Source organism: Danio aesculapii, chromosome 7 (assembly GCF_903798145.1).
Source record: "Danio aesculapii chromosome 7, fDanAes4.1, whole genome shotgun sequence".
NCBI classification, from domain to species: Eukaryota; Metazoa; Chordata; class Actinopteri; order Cypriniformes; family Danionidae; genus Danio; species Danio aesculapii.
Window position 1 is genome coordinate 35,389,336 of NC_079441.1, and position 20,303 is coordinate 35,409,638.

General features: G+C 36.5%; 1 protein-coding gene across 1 annotated transcript in view; it reads left to right on the forward strand.

The window, feature by feature from the left end:
* The window catches only part of chd9 (chromodomain helicase DNA binding protein 9), a 115,334-nt gene that overhangs the window by 86,415 nt on the left and 8,616 nt on the right, over positions 1 to 20,303 (forward strand). The window contains 18 exon segments of the mRNA XM_056461787.1: positions 1,401 to 1,596; positions 1,932 to 2,105; positions 2,289 to 2,474; positions 3,139 to 3,249; positions 3,645 to 3,841; positions 6,788 to 6,987; positions 7,084 to 7,243; positions 10,721 to 10,810; positions 12,544 to 12,647; positions 12,737 to 12,854; positions 12,996 to 13,053; positions 14,624 to 14,669; positions 14,784 to 15,036; positions 15,831 to 16,036; positions 16,153 to 16,678; positions 16,680 to 17,041; positions 19,184 to 19,344; positions 19,514 to 19,744. Of these exon segments, the coding sequence (XP_056317762.1) occupies positions 1,401 to 1,596; positions 1,932 to 2,105; positions 2,289 to 2,474; positions 3,139 to 3,249; positions 3,645 to 3,841; positions 6,788 to 6,987; positions 7,084 to 7,243; positions 10,721 to 10,810; positions 12,544 to 12,647; positions 12,737 to 12,854; positions 12,996 to 13,053; positions 14,624 to 14,669; positions 14,784 to 15,036; positions 15,831 to 16,036; positions 16,153 to 16,678; positions 16,680 to 17,041; positions 19,184 to 19,344; positions 19,514 to 19,744 (3,379 nt within the window).

Sequence of the window (20,303 nt, forward strand, 5' to 3'; positions counted from 1 at the left end):
CTCTTGCCTCAGCTTGTCTGTGACAGTCTAGCAGTGTGTGAACAAAGTGCTGTGTATGTTGGCTGCTGCTGTTCCATGCAGAAGGACGCAGACACTCCAGGGATCTCACATCAGGCTCAGTCCCACAGGCATAGCTCTGCCCAAAGTGGGTCACAGAAGGCAGGAAATAACAGGGGAAAAATAGGAGACGGTTATTTTGAATAAAATGAGAGGATGAGATAAAGTGCAGGAATAGAAAGAATGAATGAAGAAAGAAAGAAAGAAAGAGTAGTGAAAGTGCGATGAGGAATGGGAAAGAGTTTTCGGAGTGAGCTATGAATGTGTTGATGCAGTGTTCTTAAACAATGAGATGATGAGATTTTAGGACAGTTAATCTGCAATTTTTTTTGCAGAAGTGTCATTTTGCAAGCTGTCTTCATCAAATGTAAAATATAAACTCATGAGATACTTGGCTTTCAAGGCATATTTTTTCTTGGTTATTACATTAATGTTTTCCTGTGTTTGTATATGGAAAAACAAATATTGATCACAATACATTTTTTTTCTCAATGCTTCATAATGTATAACTTATATGTTTGAGCATGAAACGTTTCATATGGACCATAGTAAAGCTCAGAGTGTCCTCTTTTCAATTATACCTAATTTTGTAGCTCACTGGGTTCAAGAACTGTTACTATTTAAAGTTAGATAGGTGTAAATCCCCAAAGGAGAGTGGTGGCTATAACAAAGTGTATTTAATCTGAAGCAGTCTGTAGATATGACACTTATAATAGATATTCATACATGTATGTTTATGATTATATAGTGTTTATGATTATAGGTATTCAAGCATCAAAACAGTTAAAGTATAATACAGCTGTATTTGCTTTCATATGTATCTATTTGATTTATTCATGTATTTATTCACTTATCCTTTACTACAACTACATACAAACTATCTTGTCTGGCGTATCTAGAACAATGGTCATTTGATGCCATGAGTTTGTAAAATAAATATTGATTGTAATGTTAAATTTTAACACTATCCTTCAAATCATTAGGTCAGCAAGAAGTTTATAATAATGTCAAATATATAACAATTCACTAAGAACAATTATTCTGTTGTTTATTTTGATAAACGCAGGTTAGAATAATGCTTATGTTGTTTTTTATTTACATTTATTCGCATTTTAATTTTAAAAATGCATTATGTTAGTTTAATGGTGGTGGAATGTTGTGTAGTACGTATTCAGACTGAACTTTACATTGACAAAAGGTATAAGCAAGCATTAATATAGTTTCCTGTTTAAATAAAACCAGGTTTGTAAATTATATGTTATGCATATTGTCTGTTCACCTACTATGTGCAAGTGCGATTTGAGAGAACAACAATTTGAAATCAAGCTGAATTGTTTTTTCAGATACCTCTATGAGCGGATAGATGGCCGTGTACGTGGAAACCTCCGTCAAGCAGCAATAGACCGTTTCAGTAAACCAGACTCGGATCGATTTGTCTTCCTGCTGTGCACTCGAGCAGGTGGACTTGGTATTAACCTCACTGCCGCCGACACCTGTATAATCTTTGACTCTGACTGGAATCCACAGAACGACCTGCAGGTACACACACATAAACGTTTGTTTTGGTGGTTTACAGGCACTCTCTATAGGCATAATGTATTTTATACTGTAAAAAACGTTAAGTATATGATCCTACCCCTAAACCCAACCCTCACTGGAAGCCTGTGGGAAAGTATGACTTTTAAGCATTTTGAATTATGAGGACACCAGGCATGTTCTCATAAACCCCCATAATAGAGTACAACAAGGTCATACACATGTCATTATACAAAAATCTGTCCCTATAAACCACATAAACCTGTACCCACACACACACACACTCCTAATAATAAAATGTTGGTAAGTCATCTTTCTGTTTGCTATTTGTCTCACAGGCTCAGGCTCGCTGCCACCGCATTGGTCAGAACAAAGCTGTAAAAGTATATCGACTAATCACACGCAATTCTTATGAGCGAGAGATGTTTGATAGAGCCAGTCTGAAGCTGGGATTGGATAAAGCGGTGCTTCAGAGCATGAGTGGACGGGACAACAGCCTAGCAGGAGGAGGAGTAAGTCATCAAAAATTCCATGTGTAGCAGGGTTTTCTCCAGCCCTCATTCTGTTGTTATTCTCCACGCAGAGATTTGTTTTTCAGGGTTGGTGGTGTTGACGGATCTGGACAGATTTCATTCATACTGTTGTTATATATTGGCCGGGTCTCATTCACACTCGTTCGGTGTCTGTCTGTGCAGCAGATGCAGCAGCAGCTGTCTAAGAAGGAGATTGAGGACCTTCTGCGGCGTGGAGCTTATGGTGCCATTATGGACGAGGAAGATGAGGGAAACAAATTTTGTGAAGAGGACATTGACCAAATCCTGCAGCGCAGAACCAAGACCATCACTATTGAATCTGAGGGTCGGGGCTCCACCTTTGCCAAGGTCTGTTTCTCTCCTTCAACTTTTATTTAACATATTTTGTGTAGTGATGGAAATATATTATTGCACTTTGCTGTCTAAAAAAAACAACACTCTTGTTAATGAAAAAATCACATTCTATTGTTCATTCATTAATCACATTGTCAGACCATCCTAGGTAAAGCCAATGGGAGAATTATGGGATATTTTTATTTTTTCATTTTTATGAATTATTTTTAAATGCACCTTATGTTATGAAAATCATATGAAAATAAAATGCCATCAGTGATAATATTATAATTAATATGCAAATTATTATTATTATTTTTTATTATTATTTATTATTATTATTGTAAATTTGATAGACTTATTGATAAACTATAGCTTTTTTACAGTAGTATTATTGCTGTTCTAATAATGTATTACAATAAAATTAAACAAGCTTTAAGGAAGTTTTGTTGTGTTTTCTGTCAAAGTAAAAGCTTTTTTTACAGAAAGAAAATAAATTAGGATTACATACAGTTGTTCTGTTGAATAAAATTATTTTTAGTTATATTTTTTGGGTAAAAATAGCATTATTTAGCACAGAAAAAATCATTTGAGATTGTTGGTTTCAGTATTGTGCAGCTGTATTTTTCTTTCCATAATGGCTGTTTTCATTGTGATGTTATGTTTGCTGTGTTCACAGGCCAGCTTTGTAGCTTCAGGGAACAGAACAGACATCTCTCTGGATGACCCTAACTTCTGGGACAAGTGGGCCAAGAAAGCTGAAATTGATATGGATACAGTCAATGGCAGAGTAAGTTGTATGCAAACAAAGAAAGGAGGAGAAAAGCCCACATCCTTGTTACAAACCAAGTCATACTGCACATCTATGCATGTACTCTCTGTTTTGATACCAATGGTTGAAGGGAAAACCCCCAGAAATGAGAGTGATTTTGATCAGAGAGTTATTACTTAAAGAGATGACAGGATGCTGACTTACTTGATGAAGGTGAAGAACTCTCTGAACTATCTCAATCAGTCTTTTCTGTGGGTTCTTTTGTGTTTTAGTTGTAAGTGCTGTTGTTGAGAGCGCAGGCTGATTGAAAGCAAACTGAATGCGGTTGCTGTTATTTAAATGCACTGCTGTCTGTAAAAGGTGGGTCAGTGGTTCTGTTTTCACTGATGCCTTTGGATGTGGTTTTGCTACAGAACAGTCTGGTGATCGACACCCCTCGGGTCAGAAAACAGACCCGGCCATTCAGCTCCACCAAGGACGAGCTGGCTGAGCTTTCAGAAGGGGAGAGCAGTGGAGATGACAAACCCAAACTCCGCCGGCCGCATGACAGACTCAACAGTTACGGCCGCACAGAATGCTTCAGGGTGGAGAAGAATCTACTTGTGTATGGGTGAGTGATAACTAGTGATCTGAGATAAGGGTTTTGTAATGGCCCGTTTCCACTGAGTGGGATGGTTCGCTACGCTACAGTTCGGTACGCTTTTATGTCTGTTTCCACTGTCAAAGGGTATCAAAAAGTGAATCGTACCGTAACACTTTTTGTGTACCATTTCCAAAGACTACCTAGCACAACCAAAGGGTACCAAAATGCTAAGGTATACGTGCAGCTGAACACTATTGATTTACAGAGAAACGTGACTAGTGTGCAACAAGCCAGGAGCATGAAAACACAGGAAGCTGAATTTTTAAATCCATAGCCGAGACATTACACCGTAATAATATATATGTAAAATAACGAGCTATGGTCGACCCAAACTTAAACAAACCTTGTCGTCATCTTGATGAACAGCCACAAAGCCAAGAAGAAAAGTGCTTCTGACATCCTTTTAGAAATGTACAAACTTGAGAGTGACACATGAAAAAAACATTCACATGTGCTGGTAAAGAATAAAAATGAGAGGTTTGTACTGACCGTGTATGTTTAGTGTCATTTATGAACCCAAATAAGGACTAAATGTATGTTTTGGGTTTTTGTTTTGTAATTGGTAACATTTCAGAGACTGTAAGGCTCTGTATGTGTTCATATATGTTTTATTTATTTTTTTATTTTATATAGTAGCAGACGTTACAGTAGGCTATTTTGCATTATCATTGATCTGCAGCTATAATCAAGTCCTGTTCATAGAAAGGTTAGTAATTAACATTCATACATAAGTATTCATGTCTGTAAAGCATTTGTTTAGTAAGAAGTGCTTTTCATACAATATGTGAACTTCGAACGAGAATCACGTTGACTGCAACTTTCTGTTGTACACCAGTGGAGACACAACCTGATAAAGGTGAACTGTACCAAACAGAACCGTACCTTACTGTACCAGTGAAAACGAGGCATTAATGGTGTGTGTCTGAACAATGACACAGTGGTCCTTGAGTCCTTTAATGAGTTTGATGAACTGAACTGAACTGAAATATGCAATGTGAGGCAACCCCATGAATGGATTTTAGAACCACTATCCTAACAAAAATAATTCACGTCTGTTCAGAAAAGTTCTTTAATGCTATACATTACATTTATTTATTATTACATTTATTTATGAAAACAACACAGATTTTGTGAAGAATTAATACTGTAAGAATTGTGGTTTTATTTTAATATTTATTAATATTTGAATGCAAATGCAAAGCTGGATTTTCACACGATTCTCCAGATGTTATATTAATATGCTAATTTGGTGCTCAGGAAGCCTTTTTTATGTTAATATTAATGGTAATGTTGAAAATGGCTGTACTGCTGCAAATGGTGATACATTTTATGTGGGATTATTTGAATCCTCTGTGGTATTAATAAAAAATACAGTGAAAATGAGTGATGTGCTATACAAATAAATTTGCACATTTTTCTTTTTTTTAAATGATCTTTTTTATTTTCTTAAAAGGTTTTACACTTATATCAGGTACATGTCAGAGGTCACACATCTGAATACACTCACAAATATAAGCACACATTTCCTTTTGTGCGCATGTACACTAATGTTATACCTAATAAAAAATATATCAATAATAATTAAAATAAATAAAATAAGAAAAAAGGTTTTAGGTTAACATTAAAGTTCAGGTCTGTAGATGTTGCGTAGTTGGTCCATTTTTCCCAGAATGAAATAAATTGTTCAGATTTCTGATTTACAATGCGGTAATTTGTTCCATTTTATAGATTTCCGTTGCAATTTTCATCCATGCATTGAGGGTAGGACTTTCATGTGACAACCATTTTTTTGGTAATACTCTTTTTGACAGCCACCAACAAAATATTAGTTAGATATTTATCCCTTTTTAACCATACCTCAGGTATATGTCCAAAAAATAGAGTTTTACAATCAAGGGTATCACAGATTCAAAGATATTTTGTAAGGCATTGTGTATTTCTTTCCAATATTTTTTAATAAATGAGCAGTTCCAGAAAATGTGATAGTGATTCAGCTTTTGATTTTCGCAGTGTCTCCAGCATTTAGACAAATTTCCAGTATGATATGATATCTGGGAGGGTGTGATAAAAAAATTGATTAAACTCTTCCAATTAAATTCCCTCTATTTCTGTGATTTAAACCATTTCCATTGATACCTCCATATTTTTATCCATTCATCCTCAGTTATAAAAATTGCTCCTTCTTTCTCCCACTTACTTCTAATGTAAGTAGTTGAGTGTGTTTTAAGATTTAGCAAATATTTATATATACCTGGGATCACTTTATTCATTTAACAAACTTTCTAAACAATTCCATTAAAACAATCCTTGTCTCAGCTCCATTTCACATCTAATTTTTCACCAGTATTAACCATTATATATGTTTTGAAGTCAGCAGCTCATACATTATATACAGTATTTGAATGTAATGTACATTTTAAACTTAATTATACTTGTATATTTAGTTAATTTTCATTTTATTAAAGGTATAGTTCACCAAATAAAAATCATCATTTACACATAAGTCATCATTAACTCAGCCTTTAACCTTTGAGTTTCTTTCTTCTGTTGAACTCAAAATAATGTATACTGAAGAAAGCTGAAAACCTTTAACCATTGACTTCCATAGTATTTGTTTTTCCTACTATGGAAGTCAATGGTTACAAGTTTTTTTAGCTTGCTTTAAAATATCTTTTTTGGTGTTCAACAGAAGAAAGTAACTCATAAAGGTTTGGAAGCACTTGAGGATGACTAAATAGTGAGTACATTTTCATTTTGGGGTGAACGATCCATTTAATATGTAATAATCTTAATAACAGACGTTATTATGAAGCTCTTTTTGACTAATGTACAAATATATTGACTAGATCGATATAGGAAATGAGACTCCTCTTCACACATGATACAATGATGAATCTGTCTCTGTGGTCACAGATGGGGCCGCTGGAAGGACATCCTGGCTCACGGGCGCTTTAAGCGACAGCTAAGTGAGCGTGACGTGGAGTGGATTTGCAGGGCACTTCTGTCATACTGCCTCGTTCATTACAGAGGAGACGACAAAATCAAGAGCTTTATGTGGGATCTGATCGCTCCCACAGAGGACGGCAGGACCAAGGAACTTCAGAATCATTTGGGTATGAGAACAGTGTTGTTTTAAAATGTGGTTAGTAATTAATGTCTGATTGTAAATTAATTCAGAAGAGTCATTAAGAGCTTTTAATGTGATGCAGGTTTGTCGACTCCAGTACCGCGAGGCAGAAAAGGAAAGAAGATGAAGACTCAGTCAAGCTCGTTCGACATCCAGAAGGCAGAGTGGATCCGAAAACACAACCCAGAGCACATGTTGTCTGATGACGGCTACAAGAAACACTTGAAACACCACTGCAACAAGTGAGTATTGCATCACAAGTACAATTTATCCTTCCAAAAGTTTGGGTTTGGTAAGAAATGTCTCTCATTCTTATCAAAACTGCATTTAAACAATCAAAGGTACATTAAAAATGGTAATATTGAGAAATGTAATTGCAATTTAAGTTAGTTTACCTGTTTTCTGTTTGGATATATTTTAAAATGCATAAAAATTATTCCAGTTTTTAGTGACATTATTAACAACTGGTTATGGTTTTTATCCTCTTTCTTCATCTGCACTATGCTAAACTCAGGGTGTCTGCTGGGTCCTAAAAAGTATTAAAAGTTGATAAATCAATTGAGAAATTTAAGGCCCTTAAAAAGTATTAAAAAGTCCTTATCGAGTTTTTACGAGGTCTTAAATTTTGTTCAAGCACTGTGCAAAGTGTTTAACTCCAAAAAAGCATGAATATATCTATTTTCCTCCTAATATTAACAACGGCGTGCTTGATCCACGTGATTAGTTCAGGCCGGGGTGCATCTGGCCAAGCTCCTCCATCCGGGTGATGTGACGTAATTTGCGACAAACGTCGGAAAGGTGATTTGACGCTCTCAATTAATTATTTATCAATTAATTAATTAAATTAATTAAATATAAATTTTTTATTGACTTTTTTTGCCCAAAAATTTCTTTAATTAAAGGAAGGTTTGTGAAAACAGCAGTCTTTTATCACAAGATGGGTGAAACCCCCCAAAAAGCAACCGAAGCCTCATTTAGAGCTACACATTTTTTATTTAGAAAAAGAAGGCATTTTCAGACAGGAAGGCGAAACTGTGCTTAAAGACTAGAACAAATATAATCTCCACTCTCTCTGATGTCAAACTCGGTGCAACTACATTGGTTAGAAGAGCGTCGGCTATGTTAAAAATGCTGTAGATTTGGTAATCATTTCAGTAAAATCTAAAAGTTGATTTATGTTATACAATTGATAATCTGTACAAACATGGGACATTGCAGTGCATGATTTGTTAAAAACTATTAGTGGCTAGTGAAAATATTGTAGAAGTGATCATTTTAAATCGTGAATACTTGCAGAAATTAATAGAAATAAAGTGTTGCATATATATACCTTGTTATATCATTGTTGACAACCATTGTGACAAATCATGATCATTGTCTTAACATTGATGAATATCATTAATTATTAATAATAACATATAATTAAAAGTAAATTGAGGACATTTGTTATTTGAGATGTCAAACTGGTAACCCTTCACATTAATCGGTACCCAAGAAGTAGCTCTCAGTTTCAAAAAGGTTGGTGAACTCTGATTTAATTGAACCACTTTAAATCATCATATCACCAATAATCGCAAATAAAAAAATATTCTGGCATACGTTACATTTTAGGAAGGTTTTATAAATGAGACCCCCCCCCCCCCCCCCCCCCCCAGAACATTATAATATGTTTTGTTATTAGTCATAAAAATAAAATCTGATTTTTTAGTAAAAACCAAGATGCGTGTTTTTCAGGATTAACTGATGAACGTTCAATATAACTTATTTATTTCAATTACACATTCAATTTAAATGTTTTTTTTTAAATCAATTTGAATCCATTTAATGCATCCCTGCTGAATATAAATATTCATTTCTTTAAAAAACTGACCCCCCACTTTTTAGCGATTAGTTAAATGTGGTTCTGTGCATGTTCTGATGTAATTTTCCCTGCCATATGGCTGGTGTTAATGGGTGTTAACACAAAAATCGCTTGTGCAACGACAAACTGACTAGAAGTCATTTGTTTTCATTGGACGTTGCCGTTTTTGTTGCCAACTGTTGGTAATGCAGAATAGGCATGTACATGAAGAAAAAAATAACCTTTGAAAATGAGCAGTGTTGTTATGAGGATGATATTTTTACCAGTAGGCACAATGACACTGGTGCTCACAGACCCATTTTTGAGATAATATTTTAACAAGACAGTGGAGAACTAACACTACAGTAATTTGTTTCTGCCCACATGCAGTGATTTAAAAAAAATGTTGCATGGAAAACCATGTAATTTGAGTGAGTTTGGTCCATGCATTCATTCATGATCAGATATTTAAAAGTCATAGACCACAGGAACCAGCAGTAACAGCCACTTTCAACAGTATTGGATAGATATCTGCAACGCTGGATACAATAATGAAAGGGAATCTCCCATTTTAGCTGCGTGATCATCTTATTCTAAAGCTCACTCTCACACGCCACTGTAGTCACACACTAGTTAGGTTTTTTCCCTAGGATGTGGGTGATGAGAGGTGATTTCAGGTCATGCTTTTCTGTTCTCAAAGCTTGAATTGTCAGTCTCACAACTGAAACTGGTGACAAATCAAGTTGACTAGTGGAAGATCGTGTTCTTTCTTTTTTTTTCAAACACTTAAACACTCACAGTGGAAAGCAGAGTGTTGTTGTACATCATGTCATGCTGTCAGGCTCTGTGATTTTGCTTTGATAATTGGACTGTTCTAGACCAGGATGTGTGCGTGTTTGTGTGTGGAGGGAGGGCTCTCTGCTATTGGAGAAAGTTCCCCATTGTTTAGTAAGCTGTTTAACACACACACAATTACCAGCGATGACCTGAAACACAGCTGTCAGCTTCACATGCGTCTGCAGTTTCTTTCTGGACTAGAATGTTAGGGTAAACACATCAATTTTAGTTTGAGAGAGAATTATTAATCTCTCAGTTCAGAAAAGTCAGGGACACATGAAGATGCTTGAACGCTCTAAATATTTTAATTATGCTGTGCATTACACTTGAAATTGTGTTGTTGTTTTGTGCATTTGGAATACCAATATTCATGGTCATTTACAGCAGTGATTCTCAAACTTTTAAGCCAACGACCCCCAATGTAAGATCGTCAAGAACTCGCGACCCCCCACTACCAAAGCATATACAAACAATAAAAATAACAGCTTAACTTTTAAGCTGTTCACAGTATTTTAACTATATTTACTATACATTACAGAGCTCGAAATTAAACATTTTTACTTAGTAGCACTGGTGCTCCTAACTTTAAAAATTTAGGCCCACCAGCCAAAATTTTGTCACACCCACCAATTATGAGCACCATTACTACAAGTTTTATATTATAATGACTCCGTTAAAGCTGTTATTATTAATTAACCCTATTGTTTAAGGGTAAAAGTTCAGTTGAAAGGAATATTTAATAAGATTTAACATTACATATTCACTTAATGCTACACTTCATCATATCCCATTTGGCAGAATCCATCACTGACCTCATTTGAAAGACTCTTGTTACTGTATAGTGCATTTTAGGAAAGGTTGTTGTTCATACAGCCAGCGCTAACATGCAGGAACACTATGTATGAGAGTGTGCAGTGAAGCTCAGTCGCCCCATGAGGGCATGCGGACAGTTGTGCATTATTTTGACTGCATTAGGGAACACTCTGTATTTTCTGGTTTCTGTGTGCACATTGACCTCAATCTCCCTTCCTCTGTCCACCAGGGTGCTGTTGAGGGTCAGGATGCTGTATTATCTGAAACAAGAACTGATCGGAGCACAGTGCCAACAAGTGTTGGAAGGAATTGATGCCAGGTATGTGTTGTCATGTTTCCTCTTACATTATTTCTACACTAGTCTATATATATATATATATATATATATATATATATATATATATATATATATATATATATATATATATATACACACAAAGTTTTAAAACTTCAAAAAAAAGTATCATAGATCCCATTCAATTTTAGAATTATAAATAGATAATAATATATAACAAATAATAAGTAATAAATAACAGATTTATTTTATCTTTGCCATGATGACAGTACATAATATTTGACTAGATATTTTGCAAGACACTTCTAAACAGCTTAAAGTGACAATTAAAGGCTTCACTAGGTTAATTAGGTTACCTATGCAAGTTAGGGAAATTAGGCAAGTTATGGTATAACAATGGTTTGTTATGGAGACTATCCAAAAAAATTGCTTAAAGAGGCTAATAATTTTGACCTTAGAATGGTTTTAAAAAAATTTAAAACTGCTTTTATTCTAGCTAAAATAAAACAAATAAGACTTTCTCCAGATGAAAAAATATTATCAGACATACTGTAAAAATTTCCTTGCTTGCTCTTTTAAACATAATTTGGAAAATATTAAAAAGAAAAAAAAATCAAAGGGGGGATAATAATTCTGACTACAACTGTGTGTATATATATATATATATATATATCCAAGGTTTTAAAAGCTGTTCACTTGTGTATCATAGATCCCATTAGATTTTAGGATTATAAATAGGTCCTCTTTGAACTACTCCAGTATTAGTCAGTTTAAGCCAGTTTGTTTAGTAAGAGGAGCATTGAAGCGCCACCTGCTGTTCTACTGAGGTAACTTCAGTACACTTATAATATCAATTCCAGCATTTAAAGCAGTCGTTCACCAAAAATAAAGACTGTGTCATCGTTTATTCACACTAGTGTCACTTTTAATCCTCGTGGAACATAAGAGATGAAATGTTGTCAATGATCTTTTCAGTATTCATTAAGTGCCACAAAAACACCTTTAAAAGAACCGTTCCCTCAAAAATGAAAATTTCCTCACCGTTTACTCACACTCAAGTGGTTTTATACTTAAGTTCAATGGAGGATTTACTGAAGAATTCTGAGGAAAAAAAAAGCCTTTGACGTCCATAGTAGGAGCAGGAATACCATGAAAGTTGATGGCAATTTTTTTCCCAGTTCATCTTCCTTTGAGTTCAACAAAAAAAAAAGAAAAAATCATAGGTGAAAAAATCAAAACAGGTTTGGAACAAGTTCAAGATGAGTTAATGATGGCAGAATTTAATTTTTTGGCGGTGAACTATCCCTTAAAGAACAATGAACGTAGTCCATGCAACTTCTTATGATTTCTCAATTTAGCACCAATCATAACCAAGCCCTTAACCCAGAACCTAAATACTTTATTACCTCTATACCTTTTATTTTAATCCTTAACATAACAATAACTCAAGTTCTTTAGCAGTAACCCTGTTTTGTTCAGATCCAATGAACAAACTCAATACCTTCATGCAGTTAAATAGATAGTTCACTCCAAAATTTATATTCACTCCGTTTACTCACTGAATGAATGGATATTTTTTGGGTCTTTTTAAAAATAAAAAATAATATCAATTTGAAGCATCTGGCCATTACATGCTATTTGATTAGATCAAAAAATGTCCAATTAATATCAGCATTCAGAAACATCATGCGCATCTCTACTAAATGTAAAGCAACACTGCTGATAATGTCTGACATATCTGCTTTGGTTTCTCTCAGTGAGATAGAGGTCCGGGTTCCTGAGTTGGACCGTTCAGAGATGCCTGCAATGTGGTGGGACATGCTCTCGGACAAATGTCTGCTGTTAGGAGTTTATAAGCACGGTGAGTTTCGGCTCTCAGGTGATCTCATATGTTTTATATGCAGCTTCACACCCTTATCTAATGACCTAATGATGTCTGTGTTGTTGCAGGTTATGAGAAGTACAACACTATTCGTGCAGATCCAAAACTGTGTTTCCTGGAAAGGGTTGGGCGGCCGGACGAAAAGGCCATCGCTGCAGAACAGAGAGGAAATGACTTTATAGATGGGTAGGAGACACAAACATGTGCTCCATTCACACAGATAGAGGAAGTCTTTTATCAGTTTGTGCCTGCAGAAGCTCAGTGAGGTGTTTGTAACTGGGTTTGTTTGTGTGTGTGTGTGTATGTGTGTGTTATCTGTGTGTGCAGGGATGTGGACGACCCTGAGTATAAACCTGCTCCTGCTTTGCTGAAGGACGATATGGAGGTAGGCAAGTGGAAGAAGTAGAGCTGGACCTGATAACACATGAGCACATGCTAAAGCTCATTGAGAATATGAACTGGTGTGATGTGAAGGATGGGAAAATTTTTGCATTGGTTGTATTTATGGGTTGGAAAGCCTGCACCTGACAGGAAGTACAATTGAAATAACATAAGGACAGTAGTTTCGATTCAATGGATGCAGCCACAAAACTGAGGTGTTGTTTTCTGTGACGCTTTGTGACTTACAATATGCTTTTTCCCAAAGTAAGATATGCTTTTTTTGCTAATTTTATTCATTTATTTTGCCATGCAGAGTCAGATAATGTAAGAAACCAGGGGTTTTAGGCAGGGTGCAAATTACAGGAGGGTTTGGGGGATTGACCCCCCCTAATTTGCACTTGATCCCCCTGAAGGATGTCAAAACAAGCTGTATGGGGGGTCAGCTTTTAATAATGAGAAATAGTTTTCTCTGATGTGTATCTTAAATAATAAAATAAATAGTTTATATAATTATTGCATGCAATACATTTGATCTCCCCTATAATGGATCATACCATTGGGAATGCATAATCGTGCCAATAAGTTTCCGAAAAAAATTCTGAAAACTGCCAGATCTAGAGGACCCGTAGACCAAAGTCTTCACAGGACACTTCTCTTGTAAAATAGGTGCTTGCATCTTCATCTAGCCTAAAATTAAAGTCAAATTAATCACATAGTTTGAACTTTGACCCACAGCAACCTCTGAAATAACTAATCTGAGATAACTGTAGGTAAGAATACACTAAATATATCACTATCCCTCAAAACACAATATATTTTCAAATATAATTTAAATAAATACATATATTTGATTCACTGAAGCATGTATTACACGTACTAACGTACTAACTGAAAAAGTTGACCCGGTGATCTTCAATGTATAATTCGCACCATGGTTTTAGGGGTTTCAAAATATTAAAGAAAAACTTTGTTAAATTAAATTAAAAGAAGGAATGGATTACTTCATAAATACATAAATTTATAAGGTTACAATAAAAAGTATGCAATTTGATTATTAAAATTTCATTAAATAAATGAATGACTTTAATTCTATACATACAGTACTATTACAATTAAATAACATGTAATAATTTAAAGGTAATGTTCACCCAAAAAATTAAAATTCCTCCATCATTTACTCACTCTTCACTTGTTCAAAACATGTTTGAGTTTCATTTTTCTGTTGAACACAAAAAAATATCTTAATAATTGCTGGTAGTTTGCACCCATTGACTTTCTACTATTTAAGTCTATAAGTCGATGAGGAACCAGCATTTTTCAAAATATCTTCTTTTGTGTGTAAAACCACATGAGATGAGAGAGAGAGTAAACGAGGGGGTAAACAGTGATGTTATTTTAATTTTTGGGTGAACTATCCCTTTAACTAAATAGAAACTAAAATTTTCTAAATATCCAAATCATTATTTATCAATATTTATCCAAATCAAAAGTCAGTTAATATTCAGCATTTCAGCCCTACATTTTATGCATTTTAAAGTAGATCTGTTCTATGTTAACATGCTCTTTTCCTACAGGATGATGCCTCCTCTCCAGGAGACCTGGTCATTACTGATGCTGGAGGTACAGTGTTGCATTGTGTTTTTCATTTGCTTTTATATAGACATGTTTTAGTGTGTTCTAAGATTGCAGTAAATCATCATGGGTCATCAGCAGTGTGTTTGTGTGTTCCTGCAGAAGGAGGGTCTATGCTGGATGGTGGTGGAGGGACTCTGAGCTCTGGCTCAGGGGTGTATTGGCCCTCACCCTCTGCGCTCACCGCCCGACTGCGGCGTCTTATCACTGCATCTCAACGCTTCACAAAGAGCAGACAGATCCTTCAGATCCACCAGACGCAGCAGGCCATGACCCCTGCCCTCTACCCTATGCCCCCCACACTCACTGACACATTCAATCCCAAAATCGCTGCTAAGATTGAAAGACAACAGCGGTGAGAGGCTTTAGTTAACATTCATAACAAACATAATTCATTCCAGTGACTTTATTTGTGAACTGATCAAATCAATAGAAAGCAAAGATAGTAATAGTGAGTTATCTAAAGGCTGGAATACACTAAACTACTTTGGCCCCATTGTTTTTTTTATTTCTCTGAATATGTTTGGCTGGTGGAGTTGATAGATTTCACAGAAAACCACGTAGAATATGAAAGGCACTGACTCTGGTTTTGTTTTAGCTTCAGGCTTTTTTTTATTTATTTATAAAGATGCTTGATATGTTGAACTGATAATAAACCACATTTTTATTAATAGTGCCACTTCAACAACAATGTGAAAGTCTGCTGTGTGTGATACCCAACTGTTTAGAATATGATACCCATTTTCGATTAGTGTATAATGTATGTTTGTTGCTTTAAGATCTAATTAGATTTTTTAAGTTGTGTAATGTATTCCAGATTAGTTTGAAGATGCAATTGTATTCTTCTTTCCTTCTTCTTCTTTCTTCTTCTTCTTCTTCTTCAAAAAGAAATGAATAACACTTTTGACTGATTGATTAGTTTAGAAATGTCATGTAGCATGTGGCCTTGAAATACTAATAATAATACACCATACACCATAACACACCATAATAACAAAAACTTCAAATGTAAGAAAAGAGGGGAATAAAATTGATGCTAAAATAGAAACGTTGCATTTAAGATGAAAAAGAGATATTAGTTTTAGGGTTTTAGAGTAAATTAGTTTGTGTAACTTTATTTATTTTGTAATTTTGACTATTTTTTAATAGATGGACACGGAGGGAGGAGGCAGATTTCTACCGTGTGGTTTCGACTTTCGGGGTAGTGTTTGATCCAGATTTGGGCCGCTTTGACTGGACCAAGTTTAGAGCCATGGCTCGACTGCACAAGAAAACTGATGAAAGTCTACACAAGTACCTGTGTGCCTTTATTGCCATGTGTAGAAGGGTCTGCCGCCTGCCTGCTATAGAGGGAGGTGAGGGCCACAAACATCTAAACACTAACACACTCAAATTGGTTTTCCCCCTAGTCTGCCTGCTAGTGCATTATCACATCCTCGTTCTTATCCATTTCCATATTCTCCTTTCTCAGATATGGTGGATTCCTCTCTTGCTATACAACCAATCACAGAGGAGCGTGCATCCCGTACCTTATACCGTGTGGAGCTGCTGCGGAAGATAAGAGAGCAGGTTCTGCGTCACCCGCAGCTTTATGAGCACCTCGCACTGTGCCAGCCAGGACCTGATCTTCCAGTCTGGTGGGAAACAGGATCCCACGATCGGGATCTTCTGCTTGGGGCAGCTAAACACGGAGTGAGCCGAACTGACTACCACATTCTCCGTGACCCCGAGCTCTGCTTCATGGCAGCCCAGAGGAACTACAGTCAAAACAAGGGAACCACAGCACAAGCTCAAGCCCCAAATCAGACTCTTTCACTGGGACAGTGTCACACCCCAACCCCCCTCCCAAACCCCCTCCAGCACATCCAGATGAAAGATGCTTCTGCTTCACCCCTCTTGAACCAAACCGAGCTGAAGCAGGAGCCGCTGTCAGAGGGAGAGGAAGAAGCTGGAAAGCGAGAGCTGAAGATGGAGACTGCCTCTGTCAGACCTCCCACACCTTCAGGAGCGGATGGGAAAGATGATGTCCTCAAAGTGGGAGAGAGCGGAGAGCAGGATGGAGGCGGCCAGGACAAAGCCACTCACACCCAACTCAATAACTCGCAAACAGAAGAAGCTGAGCAAGCGGAGCCGCAGGGAGGCCAGGAGAGAGTCCAGATCAGACTCCGACTCAGACGGCTCCTCGTCCAGCTCTTCGTCCAGCTCTTCTTCAAGATCTTCTTCCTCATCCTCGTCTTCATCACGTTCAGGATCCAGTTCCTCGTCCTCGTCTTCCTCCTGTTCTTCAGGCTCCTCCTCATCTTCGTCATCGTCATCCTCGTCTTCAGAAGACAGTGACAGTGAGGAGGCACCGAAGAACGGTGAGTGTGCTACACTAGCATTTCAAACTGTTGTGGCAGATACAGCGCTCAGCATATATAAGTACACATTTTTTAAATTCATATTTTTAATAGGGAGCTATACAATATTATATTTGTGCAAATACATTAGATTAGTCAGTACTGAAGCCAAATCTGGAGCTTATCTAACAAAATAACTTTCAATAACGGTCCAAAGCCTAGTACACCCAAATGTTCAATTCAATTCATCTTTATTTGTATAGCGCTTTTACAATGTAGATTGTGTCAAAGCAGCTTCCCATAGAAGATTATAGTAAATTGAAACAGTGCCAGTTCAGGTTTCAGAGTTTAAGTTCAGTTCGGTTCAGTTCAGTGTGGTTTAATATTCACTGCTGAGATTCAAAACACTGAAGAGCAAATGTATTTGTTATAGTAAATATTAAATACAAATTTAAAAAAGAGGAAAAATCAAGAGAAGCAAAAAAAATTAAACATATTTTGTTGAAATTTTGTAGATTGTAATTTTTGCAATATTTAGCTTGAATTTAATTGTATTATCTTCATTCATTCGTTTTCTTTTCGGCTTAGTCCCTTTATTAATCCCGGGTCACCACAGCGAAATGAACCGCCAACTTATCCAGCACATGTTTTACGCAGCGGATGGCAGCTGCAACCCATCTCTGGGAAACATCCATACACACAATTTAGCCTGCCCAATTCACCTATACCGCATATATTTGGACTGTGGGGGAAACCGGAGCACCCAGAGGAAACCCACGCAAACGCAGGGAGTACATGCAAACTCCACACATAAAACTGACCCAACTGACCCAGCTGAGGCTCGAACCAGCGATCTTCTTGCTGTGAGGCGACAGCACTACCTACTGCGCCACTGCGTCGCCTGTATAATCTTTCTATTTTTAAATTTGTTTGGTGACTAAAATATTATTGTAATAAATATATCTGTTTAATAAATCTGTTTTGTTTAAATGCACTAAAATACATTGCCAATATTCACTGAGAAATGGATATAAATATTTGTTTTCAAAATGGGGTGTACTCAATTATGCTGAGCACTGTAGATTGAAGGGTTAGTTCACCCCAAAAAAAGTGTTATTATTTACCCTCATGTATTTCCAATCCTCTGATACATTTATTCATCTTTGCAACACGAATGAAGATATTTTAGATGAAATCTAAGAGTTTCCTCATCCTCCATAGAATGCAGCAGTTCCTATACGATGCTTGTGTGTTGCATGCTGACTCAAATAGCAGTTTGTCGTATTGCCTGTGCACACTGACTTGACACAGTAGAGAAAATATGGGTGAACATCATTTTTCAAGGCTTTTTTTGCTATTTGAAGCTTCAAATGATTACAGTTGAATCGCTGAGTTTGGATGAAATGTTTTGATAATATTTTTTATTTTGTTTTATGAACCTCGAATGATCTGAACCTCAAATGTTTCTGGATGAAGGCGTGTTTTAAAATATTGACACTTTATTTTGAAAAGGGTCATTAAATTCATCAGTAGTGACAGTAAAGACTCTATTATAGATAGTTTGTTCTTTCATTCATTGATTTTCCTTCAGCTTAGTCCCTTTATTAATCAGGAGTCGCCAAAGCGGAATGAACCGCCAACTTATCCAGCGCATGTTTTACGCAGCAGATGCCAGCTGCAATCCATCACTGGGAAACACCATACACTCTCATTCATTCACACACATCCACATACAATTTAGCTCACCGAATTCACCTACTGTATAGCGCATGTCTTTAGACTGTGGGGGAAACCAGAGCACCTAGAGGAAACCCACTGGAAGACAGGGAGAACTTGCAAACTCCACACAGAAATGCCAACTAACCCAGCCGAGGCTCGAACCAGCAACCTTCTTGCTGTAAGGTGATCGTGCTACCCACTGCCCCACTGTGATACAGAGCAGAGTGGCCTGCTTCTGTAGTCCACATTTTGGCAAATGTAGTAAATTGTATGGATATTAAAAACTGTTGCACAATATGCATAAAATAAAAGTAATAGTATGGAATTATGCTGTTTCCATGCAATCAAATACTGTAGTGTGGAGTGTGGTTTAGCGAAATATGAAATAGACAATGTTTAAAAGTCTCATGTCTCATTTTGAAGAGTCTGTCTGTTTTCCTGTAGCGTCAGTGGTTCCTGGTGTTAAAGGCTTTGACGAAGACAGCGTTGCATCACTCAACACTACACAAGATGACATGCAGGACAGTCATGTGACCAACGGTATCTCTAATCCTCCCCACCCTTTCCAGGGAGGCTACATGCTTGCTGCCTCCTACTGGCCAAAGGTGAGCAGTGTAGTTATTTTCTGCACAGCTCTGTCAGTATTAGTTCTTTAATCATTTTTGGAATTAGAATTGATAAACTTACATACAAATTAGTCTGTTTCCGTACTTGATTTAATCTTACAGTTTTCATTAGTAATGTAATTAAAGTAATAATGTCTTCACATTGCAGGACCGTGTCATGATAAACCGGCTGGACAGTATATGTCAGGCAGTATTAAAGGGGAAATGGCCGGGAGTTCGTCGTGCATATGAAGGCAATGCAGTAGCATCTTTCTACACCACCAAGCTCCTGGACAATGCAAGCACACTCCCCGAAGACCCCTCAGACTCCCCTCAGGGTGCAAAGGTGAAGAAGCATGTTGCAGACAAAGAAAAGGAGTTCTCAGTCAAAATCAATAACGTATGTTATTTTACGTTCTCCCCCACAAATGCCGATCTGCAATGTCCTTGCAGTGCTTGGCATATTTTGTTTGTTTTATTGTTTGGTCCCCCCCTTTTCCTCCAGTATTTGTTTGTTTGGTTCTTTCTTCCTTTCATTTGTTTTAGCTTTGAAAGATTTGCAGCTTCAGTTTCATTTTTAGTTTGCTATCTTAGCATTTTGCTTTCTTCGACTTTCTGGAGACCATCTGACTCTCGCTGGGATGACATCAAGTATACTACACTGATGTTGCAACATTGACTTATTTAAACCAAACACACTGCACAAAATCAATCCTAGCCTCTGTCCTTTGCTTTAAAGATGAGGTGTGTCATTTCTGTGCTATCAGAAAAAGGCTATAACCACCATTCATTGCACATTACCTCAGTACTACAAGAAATATTGCTTAATGTCTGTCATAAACATAGTTTATTCTATTATATTACTTTTAATGTTATAATACTTTATTTTATTAAACTATTAATTAATAAACACATATTAAGACTTTTTAAGGAAATTACTACATGATTTAAAAAATTAT